The sequence below is a fragment of the Pseudophryne corroboree genome, chromosome 1 (genome assembly GCF_028390025.1).
Source record: "Pseudophryne corroboree isolate aPseCor3 chromosome 1, aPseCor3.hap2, whole genome shotgun sequence".
Taxonomy (NCBI): domain Eukaryota; kingdom Metazoa; phylum Chordata; class Amphibia; order Anura; family Myobatrachidae; genus Pseudophryne; species Pseudophryne corroboree.
Genome location: NC_086444.1, coordinates 423,331,251 through 423,345,287, shown reverse-complemented (window position 1 = coordinate 423,345,287; position 14,037 = coordinate 423,331,251). Strand labels below are relative to the sequence as shown.

Sequence of the window (14,037 nt, the reverse complement as noted above, 5' to 3'; positions counted from 1 at the left end):
CCCTTTTCTGGCGCTGCTTCCCGCTCTGTTTGAATTTTATACTGACCTGAGGAGTTGTGCTGGCGGTGATCTGCGGTTCCCGACAGGCTTGCCGACGAGTGTAAGGTGTAGACGCTGGCTCAGGGCGCCCCTCACAGCGCCGCACCAAGTACCGCTGAGCCCTGGAGCACAGTTAGTACTGTGCTCCCTACCCTGTTGCCGCCATCTTCACACCGGCTCCCTGCTTGTCAGGGGGGCCAGTGACAAACACGCCACCGACATCTTCTGGCTCTGTAAGGGGGTTGGAGGCATGCTGCTGGGGTGAGCGATCCCCTGTGGCGGGGAACGATCGATCCCTTCAGGAGCTCAGTGTCCTGTTAGCGGAGATAGTGGCTCAGACCCCTTAGGGCAGACACTACTCCCCCCCCCTTAGTCCCACGAAGCAGGGGGGCTGTTGCCAGCAGCCTCCCTGTGCCTAAACTCTATTCAAAAAAATAAAACTAAAGAAACTCCTATGGAGCTCCCTTAGCTGTGACCGGCTCCTCCGGGCACATTTCTAAACGGAGTCTGGTAGGAGGGGCATAGAGGGAGGAGCCAGCCCACACTCTCAAACTCCTAAAGTGCCAATGGCTCCTGGTGGACCCGTCTATACCCCATGGTACTAATGTGCACCCCAGCATCCTCTAGGATGTAAGAGGAAACAAGGTTAGGAGGAAGCCTTGGCTGGCCTATAAGGTCATGAGGGGGCCTATGAATTGACATAATAGCATCAGCTGCTGGCATATTAGCATAAGTAGGACTCTAGTCTGGCATATAAGGTCATAAGGATGGCTCTGATGCATATAGAGGAGCATGACTGAGATTTTCTAATTTAAAGGGGCATGACTGAAGGTGCTCTGCCCATATAAAAGGCCATGATAGATGGGATTCTGAAGCATATAGAGGGGCATGACTGAGGGGATTCTGCGGGATTATGAGACTTGACTAAGGGGGCTCTCTGTGGCATAGTACCAGTTGTGACATTACTGTTTCGCATATTACTGGTTTGGGGCATATTAATTATGGCAAATTATTATTCAGGGACATTTCTGTGTACCATATTACCAACTGGGGGACTTAATAATTAAAAAATTTAATTTCAAGTTATTTGAATTAGTTTTTGTGTTTCTCAGAATAAGATTTACTCAGCACAGAACCCTCACCTACTTGCTGGGAAGCGAATAGTGAGCACAAAATCTGTGGGCCTCCATTTAATGTTACATCCAATATAATAAAAGGCTAACGCTGCTCCTCACCTCTGTAGGGGGAATTCAAGTGTTTTGCGCGTCGGCGGCCAGATGGCACTTGATGGAGCCAATCAAGTGTTGTGCCGCTGACATTACCGTTATGTTGTTCCATCTATAAATATATTTTTATCTTAAAATAAATAGGTAACTGTACTAATCACACCCCCAACCCCACCAATCACACCTACACACAAACACTCACCTCATTCTTTGAACAGTACCTAACACGTTGTTTTTTATGAGTCAGAATGTAACAATGACACTGTACAATGTACAGTGGTAGTGAATGGATTATAGGGTGGTATTCAGTATGCCGGCTGTTGGGTTCCCGGTGCTCAGTATACCGGCACTGGAATCCCGACACCCAGCATACCGACAACGATTCTCCCTCTTGGTGGTCCACGACCCCCCTGCAGGGAGAATAAATAGCATGGCGTGCGGAGTGCGCAACAGTGCCGGCAGTGTGGCGAGCGCAGCGAGCCAGCAAGGGGCTCATTTGCGCTCGCCCAGCTACCGGCATGCCGGCGGTCAGGGTCCCCGCACCGGTGCGCTGGGCGCCGGATTCCCGGCCGCCGGCAGAACATACTACACCCGGATTATAGGTTTGAGCATCAGTCATGTCATTGGGGTTTATTTCAATGGAAGATAGATGACCATTTCAACAGCATTGCCATATATTAAATCAATAGTGAAAAAAGAGAAGAAAAGGCTGTATTGTCGATGCACAAGAAAAGGGGTGACCTGATTGTCACAACCCTCTGAGGAAATTACTAAAATGTAACTTTTATTAATGTCAAGTTAAAATAGTGTGACAATGACTAACACACAAACTACGAGTATAGACGAAACATAGAGGTTAAAATCAAAACATATACAACACATACCACAACTGCAATTGAAATAATAAATGTGATTAAAGATTAAAAGTGTGTCCGCGTGTTTGTTCTTATGTCCAATTATGTAGTATAGCTCTCAATCTCAAACCAGTCTGATAATCGTTGTCAGCAGTTGGTCTCCATGTATTCACATAACCACTTATTAATATATGTGGTATCAGGACTATCTCACTCATATGTTTGTGCTTGTGGCTGACAATATAATTCCAATAGCATATATAGGGGTATATGCAATTAGCGGCGAATCGCGGCAATTTTTCGGCCGTTTTTTAATTCGACACAATTCGACCGTCTAATTTCGGCAAGTGGGTGCCAAAATTGACCATATTCAATAAAAAACGGATTCGACAGTCCCGCTGATGAAAAACGTCCGATTTGACGGATTTTGATCCGATTTTTTAAAAACGGGAAAAAACCCGAAAAAAAATTGCGTGGGGTCCCCCCTCCAAAGCATAACCAGCCTCGGGCTCTTCGAGCCGGTCCTGGTTCTAAAAATCCGGGGGGAAAAATGTCATGGGATCCCCCGTATTTTTAAAACCAGCACCGGGCTCTGCGCCTGGTGCTGGTGCAAAAAATACGGGGGACAAAAAGAGTAGGGGTCCCCCGTATTTTTTACGCCAGCATCGGGCTCCACTAGCTGGACAGATAATGCCACAGCCGGGGGTCACTTTTATACAGCGCCCTGCGGCCGTGGCATTAAATATCCAACTAGTCACCCCTGGCCGGGGTACCCTGGGGGAGTGGGGACCCCTTCAATCAAGGGGTCCCCTCCCCCAGCCACCCAAGGGCCAGGGGTGAAGCCCGAGGCTGTCCCCCCATCCAAGGGCTGCGGATGGGGGGCTGATAGCCTTTGGAAAAATTGTTTTTCGACAATTTCGGGAATTCGACCGCAATTGCATATACCCCATAATATGTTCTGCAAATATCCACGCTGTGTGTTTCTTATATTGTAAGCAGAGAGGTCTGTATCCCTCCCCAATCTCAATGTGGTTGTTTGGTAACACTTAGATAAGTCCTACTCAATCTAGACTATTTGTGTCCCAATATGCGGCCTTGTTAGGAGAGAATGTCATTTACTGTATATATATATCATTTATTCAGTATTCAGTACATCCTTCCTAAGTCTTCTAAAGAACATTCATAAAGAGTGCAGGTTAAATTCTTCTGCCTGAAAGATGGCACATTCACTACGCTGGTTAGTGCTTATGTGCCAATTATAATTGTAGACAGTGCTAGTAAACTACAGTATATCAGTGTTTCTCTGAAATTATATTTAATGTGCTTGTGGCTTTAATGAGACTCCCTGTAATCGCGTGGTGCAACTGTATCAAAAATCATGCCATTTTGGATAGTGAGAGTAAATACCTCCCTCACTCATCAGTGTAAATATTATAAATATATAGCAACTTGCTGTATTCATCAACTGTGCAAGATACTAATGCCCCTCTTGGGGAGGGCACCTTCTATACCACTAGGTTCAATATATCTAGTTTAGGAGAGGATAAATACGTCCCTTTTTAATTATAGGTGACCAGAGACAATCTCCTTGTGATCGGCTGTGTGAATGGATTCTTCGTAAAACCCATTGCACAGCAACAATCCGCTTTGTTCCCGTGCGACGCGCCTGCGCATTGCGGTGCACACGCATGCACAGTTCTTACCTGATCGCAGCGCAGTGAAAAAACCTAGCGTGCGATCAGGTCTGAATGACCCCCATTGTCTCACAGTAAAGTTACATTTTCTTTATTCTTTTCTGTTGTGTATTGGGCATGTGAAATATATGGTGTGTTTAATTATCTAAGGTACACCAGCATTGACCATCCAGGATGCGGTCAATATACCACCTATCAGGATCCCGGCGTTCAGGATCCCGGCAGGCGTGTAATTGGTGGCGCCTGGAATCCCGACAGAAGCCTGGTATTTCACCTCGTGTAGTGGCGTGGAATAGAATAGTGTGGCTAGCAAAGCTCGCCACCAGGCCCGAAGCGCGGCGAACGCAATGAGCCTGCGAGGGAACTCGCTGCACTCGCTGCCGGGATTCTGGCTGTCGGGATTCCAGCATTGGTCTCCTGACCGCCGGCTGGAAACCAAACTGAATCAGACATCCATATTATAGTTAGTAATTTATCTCCCCAAATGAGTCTGCACAGTGATCCCTTGTCTTTTACTTGTTACACTTAGGGTTCTGTATTCTGTGACTGGATACTGCTGACATTCATGAACAAAGATCACATATACAGCATCCGGAAATACGACAAGGTAAAAGTTTTGGGGAGATTTTTGCAAATTTATTAAAAATAAAAAACTAAGAAAACACATGTACATACTGTAAGTATTCACAGCCTTTGCCATGAAGCTCAGAATTAAGCTCAGGCGCATATATATATATATATATATATATATATACACACACACACACACACATATATATATATATATATATATATAATAGGATTTTGATAACCTACCGGTAAATCCTTTTCTCCTAGTCCGTAGAGGATGCTGGGGACGACATCAAGACCATGGGGTATAGACGGGATACGCAGGAGACATGGGCAGACTTTTCATTTGGTGTGAACTGGCTCCTCCCTCTATGCCCCTCCTCCAGACCTCAGTTGTAGGAACTGTGCCCAGGGAGACTGACATTTCGAGGAAAGGAATTACTTAACTAGTGGTGAGATATCTACCAACTCACACCCTCAACCATGCCGCACACAAGGCATTCAACATAACACACGCCAACAGGCATGAATCAATTGCAGCAACATGCTGAAAACAAGATAACACAACTTGTGTAACTGTAATAACTAAACTGCAGGTAAAGTACGCACTGGGACGGGCGCCCAGCATCCTCTACTGACTAGGAGAAAAGGATTTACCGGTAGGTTATCAAAATCCTATTTTCTCATACGTCCTAGAGGATGCTGGGGACGACATCAAGACCATGGGGTCTATACCAAAGCTCCAGTATGGGCGTGAGAGTGCGGATGACCCTGCAGCACCGATTGACCAAACTTTAGGTCCTCATCGGCCAAGGTGTCAAACTTGTAGAACTTAGCAAATGTGTTTGACCCTGACCAAGTAGCTGCTCGGCAAAGATGCAATGCTGAGACCCCCCTGGGCAGACGCCCAGGATGAGCCCACCTTCCTAGTGGAGTGGGCCTTTACCGACGTCGGTAACAGCAATCCAGCTGTAGTATGAGCTTGCTGAATCGTATTTCTAATCCAACGTGAAATAGTCTGCTTGGAAGCAGGACAGCCAATCTTGTTGTGATCATACAGGACAAACAGAGCCTCTGTTTTCCGTATACGAGCTGTTCTAGCATCATAGATTTTCAAAGCTCTAACCACATCTAGAGACTTTGAATCAGTGAATGTGTCAGTAACTACTGGCACCACAATAGGTTGGTTTATGTGAAAAGCACAAACCACCTTTGGAAGAAAATGTTGGTGAGTTCACAACTCTGTCCTATCTTCATGCAAAATCAGGTAAGGGCTCTTGTGAGACAAGGCCCCCCAATTACGACAACTGCCTTGCGGATGCTAATGCCAAAAGCATGACCACTTTCCAAGTGAGAAACTTCAACTCTATCTTTTGTAGAGGCTCAAACCAATCCGATTGAAGGAACTGCAATACCACGTTAAGGTCCCATGGTGCCACTAGAGGCACGAATGGAGGCTGGATGTGCAGAACCCCTTTCACGAACGTCTGAACCTCTGGAAGAGAGGCCAATTGTTTTTGGAAGAACACCGACAAGGCCGAAATCTGGACCTTGATTGATCCCAATCGTAGGCCAGTCTCCACACCATCCTGCAAAAAATGGAGAAAACGTCCTAAGTGAAACTCTTCCGTAGGAGCTTTCTTGGATTCACACCAAGACACATATTTTCTCCAAATACGGTGTTAATCTTTTGACGTTACTCCCTTTCTGGCCTGAATAAGGGTGGGGATGACCTCCTTAGGAATACCCTTCCTGGCTAGGATACGGCGCTCAACAGCCATGCCGTCAAACGTAGCCGCGGTAAGTCTTGGTACACACATGGCCCCTGCTGCAGCAGGTCCTCCCGAGGAGGAAGAGGCCGAGGATCTCCTCTGAGTAACTGCTGAAGATCTGGGTACCAAGCCCTTCTTGGCCAGTCTGGGGCAATGAAGATTGTCTTTCTTATGATCCTGAGTACTTTTGGGATCAGCGGAAGTGGAGGGAAAACATACACTGACGGAAACACCCACTTGGTCACCAGTGCATCCACTGCTACTGCTTGAGGGTCTTTCGACTTGGAACAGTATCTCTGAAGCTTCTTGTTGAGACGAGACGCCATCATGTCTATCTGAGGAACTCCCCAAAGACTTGTCACCACTGCGAAGACTTCTTGGTGGAGGCCCCACTCTCCTGGATGGAGATCGTGTCTGCTGAGGAAGTATGCTTCCCAGTTGTCTACTCCCGGAATGAATATTGCCGACAGAGCTTGTAGATGTTTTTCTGCCCAGCGGAGGATTTTTGTCGCCTCTGCCATTGCCGCTCTGCTTTTCGTTCCGCCCTGCCTGTTTATGTACGCGACTGCTGTTACATTGTCCGCCTGGATCTGCATGGGACAGTCTTGAAGAAGATGTACAGCTTGTTGAAGGCCTTTGTAAATGGCTCTTAGCTCCAGAACGTTTATGTGAAGGCAGGCTTCCTGTTGTGACCAACGTCCCTGGAAGTTTTCTCCCTGAGAGACTGCTCCCCAGCCTCGGAGACTTGCATCCGTGGTTACTAGGACCCAGTACTGAATCCCGAACCTGCATCCGTCTAGCAGGTGAGAGCTGTGCAACCACCACAGGAGCAAAGTCCGGGTTTTTGACGACAGGATTATCTTTCTGTGCATGTGTAGGTGTGACCCGACCACTTGTCCAACAGGTCCCACTGGAATACTCTGGCATGGAACCTGCCAAACTGTATGGCCTCGTAGGCCGCCACCATCTTCCCCAACAACCGAATGCACTGATGGATCGACACACTTGATGGTTTCAATATCTGTTTTACCATTTTCTGGATTTCCAGAGCCTTTTCCAGCAGAAGAAATACTCTCTGAACTTCTGTGTCCAGAATCATCCCGAGGAAAGACAACCTTGTCGTCGGTTCCAACTGTGACTTTGGGTAATTTATGATCCACCCGTGTTGTTGGTGTATTGACAGGGAGAGGGATGTTTTGTAATAACTGCTCCCTGGATCTCGCCTTTATCAGGAGGTCATCCAGATAAGGGATTATATTGACTCCTTTCTGACGAAGGAGGACCATCATCTCCGCCATCACCTTGGTGAATACCCTCGGCGCCGTGGAGAGACCGAAAGGTAACGTCTGGAATTGGTAATGGCAATCCTGAACCGCGAATCTCAGATAAGCCTGGTGAGGAGGATAAATGGGAACATGCAGGTAAGCATCCTTTATGTCCACTGACACTAAGTTGTCCCCCTCCTCCAGACTGGCAATCACCGCCCGAAGTGATTCCATCTTGAACTTGAACCTTTTCAGGAAGAAATTCAGATCGTTTAGATTTAGGATCGGTCTGACCGAGCCGTCCGGCTTCAGAACAACAAAGAGGCTTGAATAAAAACCCCGCCCTTGTTGTGACAACGGTACAAGGACAATAACCTGGTCTTGACATAATTTTTGGATTGCCGCTGTTACTGCTCCTCTCTCTGGCGGAGAAGCTGGCAAGGTCGATTTGAAAAATCGGCATGGGGGAACGTCTTGAAACTCTAGTTTGTATCCCTGGGATACTATTTGCAACAACCAGGGATCCAGGCCAGACAGAATCCAATCCTGGCTGAAGAGTTTGAGACGTGCCCCCACCCGAGTGGCCTCCCGCAAGGGAGTTCCAGCGTCATGCTGGGGATTTGGCAGAATTAGGGGTAGACTTCTGCTCTTGGGAACCTGGAGCCGGTGGGGGCTTCTTTCCCCTTCCCCTTCCCCTACCTGCAAAGAAGGGGAACCTCTCGCCTTTTTGTATTTATTGGGCCGAAAGGACTGCATTTGCGGGTGATAGGTCTTTTTTGCCGGTGCAGGCGCAGAGGGCCAAAATGTTGACTTACCTGCGGTAGCTGCCGAGACTAACGCATCCATGCCATCGCCAAATAAGGCCTCACCTTTATATGGGAGAGCCTCCATGTTTCTTTTGGAATCTGCATCCGCGTTCCACTGGCGAATCCATAACGCCCACCTAGCCGATACTGCCATGGTAGCGGCTTGTGAACTCAAGAGTCCAATATCCTTCATTGCTTCCAGCATGTAGACAGCAGCGTCCTTGATATTCCCTAACTTAAGGAGTATTTCATCTTTATCAATCGTGTCAATTTCTGATGACACTCTTTCTGACCATTTTTCAATAGCGCGTCTCACCCATGCGCAGGCAATAGTGGGCCTGAGCAGTGTACCATTGGTAACATAAATGGATTTTAATGTTGTTTCCATTTTGTGGTCTGCCGGCTCTTTAAGAGAAGCCGTGCCAGGAGCAGGGAGAATTACCTTCTTTGTCAACCTGGAAAGTACACTGTCTAACACAGGAGGTGACTCCGATTTTTTCCTGTCTTCAACCGGGAAAGGATAAGCTACAGTATGTGAATCCTTTTGGGAATACAATTTTTTTTTAATCAGGATTCACCCACATCCCGTCAAACAGAGCATTTAGTTTGTGTGAAGGAGGGAACGTGACTTTGGATTTCTTTTCCTTACATAAATAAGCTATTTCCTGAGGTACAGGAGTGCTTTCTGTAACCTCCAACACGTCCCTTATAGCCGCAATCATATATTGTATACTTTTTGCCAATCTATCTCTCTGGATTCACTATTTGTCGACACAAGAATCAGAATCTGTGTCGGTATCAGTGCAAATGGTCTCTTATGTGACCCAGAGGGGCCGCCCGCATAAGGAATAACAGCATCCTGAAAAATCACATCTTCCACAGATTTTCTCCAGCACGCGGCCTTAGATTCAGACTTATCTAATCTACGGTTAATCAGATGCATACTGTCACGTAGCTCTTTCACCCATGCAGGCTCTTGGTGTGCCGGTAGCGCCACCACATTACAACTCTGTTTCCCTAAAATGGCTTCCTCCGGGGAGGAACTCCCTGCCTCAGACATGCCTCACACGTGTACACCACACTCACAGACACACTGGGACTTATTTTGGGGACAGACCCACAGTAAAATCTGTCAGAGGGACACAGGATAGGAGCAGCCAGCTCACAAACCCAGCGCCAGTATTGCCTGTGAACACAGTATGTCCACAGCCCAAAAGCGCTTTTAAATAGTAATATACACTATCAAATGCACCACAATCGCTTCGTGCCCCCCTTTTATAGCACCCTGTACTTGTCAGAAGTGGAGGAGAGGACCAGCGTGTTCTCTGCAGCCTGAGGAGAGAGAGAAACAGAGCCATGAAACTCTGTGGAAGTTGGTTCTGCTTCTGCCCCCTCAGTCCCACGAAGCAGGGAGTCTGATGCCAGCAGATCTCCCTGAAAATGAAAAACCTAACATAAGTCTTTTCAGAGAAACTCAGTAGAGTTCCTCAGAGTGCATCCAGTCGACCTGGGCACATTTCTAAAACTGAGGTCTGGAGGAGGGGCATAGAGGGAGGAGCCAGTTCACACCCAATGAAAAGTCTTTGGAGTGCCCATGTCTCCTGCGGATCCTGTCTATACCCCATGGTCTTGATGTCATCCCCAGCATCCTCTAGGACGTATGAGATATATATATATATATATATATGTGTATATATATATATATATATATACACGAATATTCATAAAGGGCACTCAAACTTATCATGTCAAAAAAGTTCATCTCATATTTATTTTCACCCAGGCAGGGCACTCCAAGAAATATTGTACAGGCGACTCTATTTCAAAAATGTCTTTTTTTAAAAGACATATAAACAACAAGGCAATCAATGTGCCTACATATCCAGTTTATTTATTTATTTATTAACAGTTTCTTATATAGCACAGCATATTCCGTTGCGCTTTACAATTAGAACAACAGTAATAGAACAAAACTGGGTAAAAACAGACAGACATAGAGGTAGGAAGGCCCTGCTCGCAAGCTTACAATCTATCAGTTTGAAATATAGTGATAGTAAAAAAACGTCACTTACCCATCTGTCGACTTCGGTCAGTAAATGACCATTAAAAACCAAACCATCCAGTCATCACCACCCAAATAGTCAGGAGCCATTAGAGGAGGTCACTACCTGAACCCGTATTTATTCTGCACCATCGCACCATCGCTGTATCAGTGCTGACAGGTGTGCTGTCCTGCTGCCTCTACCCAGCCGGCGTGCATGTCACCTCACTGAGCATGCGCCCGCCCCTACAGTCAGCTCCCGCTGTACAGGAAGCGCTGTGCGTTCCACGGGCTTCCGCAGTTCCGGACTCTGCGTTCCAACGGGTGCGCGTCACTTCCTGTGACGATCCTTGCCAATAGCCAAGTGTTACGACCGTTGCCGTGGTGCCCGGACGTGAGGAAATATAGGACTCGACCCACATGACATGACTGGTGGTGACGACTGGATGGTTTGGTTTTTAACGGTCATTTACTGACCGAAGTCAACAGACGGGTAAGTGACATGTTTTTTTACTATCACTATATTTCAAGCTGGATATGTAGGCACATTGATTGCCTTGTTGTTTATATATCTTTTAAAAAAAGACATTTTTTAAATAGAGCCGCCTGTACAATATTTCTTGGAGTGCCCCGCCTGGGTGAAAATAAATATGAGATGAACTTTTTTTGACATGATAAGTTTTAGTGCCCTTTGTGAATATTCCTATCTTGCTCTGGACGTAATGGAACAGAATTACAGAATTAAGGGAGCACCTGTGTTAATTATGTGGAAGTGTGCAAATGTCTCTGGACTTATATATATATATATATATATATATATATATATATAAAGGCACTCGCTTTTCCAGCTCATTGGAAAAAGCAAAACAAGCTAGCACTCACGGTTTAGATGAGAAAACGAAGATTTATTCCATATCAAGGCGACAAGTGTACATACAGGCACAGCCCAACAGCTGTTTCAATCGCCCCTGAGGAAGACCTGTATCAGTTGAAACAGCTGTTGGGCTGTGCCTGTATGTACACTTGTCGCCTTGATATGGAATAAATCTTCTTCGTTTTCTCATCTAAACCGTGAGTGCTAGCTTGTTTTGCTTTTTCCAATGAGCTGGAAAAGCGAATGCCTTTATGCTATTTTACTGCCTTGCACCATCTATTCATTCGGTTTTGAGTGCTGTCATTTTTGCTCTCTTGTGTATATATATATATATATATATATATATATATATATATATATACAAATCGCAATGCAAAGAGGCACTCCTGGACTTCCAAATAGGTGAAACAAATGCGGTGATTTAATTCAACGTTTCGGGGAACTGCCCCCCGTCATCAGGACACACACACACATCAAACAGTGTACAAACTACAGTGTTTAAATACACAGTTTGTACACTGTTTGATGTGTGTGTGTCCTGATGACGGGGGGCAGTTCCCCGAAACGTTGAATTAAATCACCGCATTTGTTTCACCTATTTGGAAGTCCAGGAGTGCCTCTTTGCATTGCGATTTGTATCTAGGGATCTGAGTGACCCAAAGGAGAGCACCCTGGCCAGGTATTTATAAGCTGTCCAGGGAGTGCCGGCTGTTGGAAAATGTTTTTTTATATATATATATATATATATATATATATATATATACTGAACAGATGGTCTGGCACTCTCTCACAGGCTATCTGAGCATGGCTCATGCTCCGGTGCCCTCCCTTCCGGACTGTGCTGTCTCGGTATGTATACTTTGCAAAAAACGAGGCGGCACTCTGGAGACTTGTGGTAAACAGGTGAACTCTGTTTGGAAAAACTTTATCGACGTTTCGGGGTGCAAGCCCCCGTCTTCAGGACACACAGTGTGTCCTGAAGACGGGGGCTTGCACCCCGAAACGTCGATAAAGTTTTTCCAAACAGAGTTCACCTGTTTACCACAAGTCTCCAGAGTGCCGCCTCGTTTTTTGCAAAGTATATATATATATATATATATATATATATCTGTATCATATGTAAAGTTTGGCACTCCCAAAGCAAACGTTCAACTGCAGCCGGTGCCCTCATAAATGGATTGATATAAAGACAAAGATGCGGCACTCAAGGCTTCAATAATCCACGTAAATGCAAGCAGTTTTATCTTTTACTGAAAGACTTATTTATGTGGATTCGTATTAAGTGTTTAACATCTTTATGTTGCAAAATATTACGCTGGTCACAACTTGTCACTCTGTTGAAGGTCTGGAAATTGGAAGATACAAATACTGCAACAGCTACCACAGCCAGCTCCCCACAAGACTCTCCTGCAACCTCAGAATCTCTCTGCACCACACATGATCCTCCATACAAAGACTGTACTCTGAGAACAAAGAGCCTCACGTCACAAGCAGGGCAGCAGCAGGCGTGGGGTGAGAGTACAGAGCCACCACCAGGAAGTTGACACCAGGCTGACTGCAGATTCTCCTCCCTCTAGGAATGAAGGCCTAATACTGTACATAGGAGACTTACAAAAGACTCTGGAAAACACATTAAAATTGGAAAGAGATTACTGTTACATCAGATGGGAGAAGAGGCCCCTAAAGTCATTGGAGGAGCAGAGAGGATTACTATCGACAAGTGCTAGGGCTGGAGGACTGGAAATAAGAACCACAACAATGCCTAGAAGTCTGGCATGGAGAGTTTCTGTGAGACTGAAGTACAAGATCTACAGTAGGTTAATGAACTGAAGGCAAAGTAGGAAGAGTCTGCCGATACTTTACAGTGGACAACCAGCGTTATATGTTGACCCCCCCTTAGCTCTCCTTTTCCTAGTGTTTGGATTACCTACAATCTTGTGTTCTGACTCCTTATCCACAGTTTTATTCTTTTATTTTGCCGTTAGTCCTCCATTGTTTTTTCTGTTATGCTTCCTGTCTTCTGATCTCCTCCACTGTAGTGAGAGGCATTGATAGTAGAGAGAATTGGTTATGCCACTGTAGAAAGTCATTGGCGAGACTTTGTTTAGTTATGGAGCTGATGCTGAGTTTGAATGCATTTGCGTCCAAATTCGTACATAAATAACATGTTCACCACAAAAACTGCGATTTCTTGTATATACAATGTTGCAAACAAATCACAAGATACGTGCAAGTCTCCATCAGTACGATATATGCCAGCTTTATCACATACACTACTTATTTTTTATCTTTTGCTTTGATACAATTTGAAAAGCCTATTGAATGTATGCATATACTGTAAATCTCCCCCCAGTGCACATATAAAAAATTCTTTAAGAACAGTCTCACAAAATCATATAGTATAGGCAAGATAAGCGAGGAAATCTGTATTTGGGTATGCAACATTATGGGACCAGTAGGAATTACCGAAGGTCGGGATGTCGGCTGTCAGTATACAGATAACGGCATCCCGGCCGTCAGTATACCGGTAGCCGGGCTAGTGCAGAGAGTCCCCTTGCTGGCTCGGTGGCTTCCTGCCCTCACCACAGGTTTTATTCCCACTCTATGGGTGTCGTGGACACCCACGAGTGGGAATAGCTCCTGTGAGCCAGGATTCCGGCCGGCACCATTGTCAGCAGTCGGGATTCCGACGTCGGTATCCTGACTGCCGGGATCCCAACTGCCGTCAATTTAACGGCATCCCAATATTACACCTTCCCTCTCTGGCTTTGCAGGCACTTGCAGAACCAGTTTGCATATTCCATGTTCAGAAACTGGTTTAAATCTGACTTAGCATTAACCCCATATTTCTAAGGGTCCTGAGAATGTGCACAGAGGAGAAGGTAAAGTGGTGCAT

The 14,037-nt window shown here is 45.9% G+C and overlaps 1 protein-coding gene across 8 annotated transcripts in view; it reads left to right on the top strand.

The window, feature by feature from the left end:
- The window catches only part of P2RX2 (purinergic receptor P2X 2), a 290,430-nt gene extending 277,108 nt beyond the window's left edge, over positions 1–13,322 (top strand). For all 8 annotated transcript variants that reach the window (XM_063913402.1, XM_063913401.1, XM_063913399.1 and 5 more), the window contains 2 exons: positions 4,343–4,420; positions 12,485–13,322. In XM_063913402.1, coding sequence (XP_063769472.1) covers positions 4,343–4,420; positions 12,485–12,685 — 279 coding nt within the window. In that variant the 3' untranslated portion in view covers positions 12,686–13,322. The remainder of the gene's footprint in view (positions 1–4,342; positions 4,421–12,484) is intronic.
- Positions 13,323–14,037: the final 715 nt, after the last annotated feature.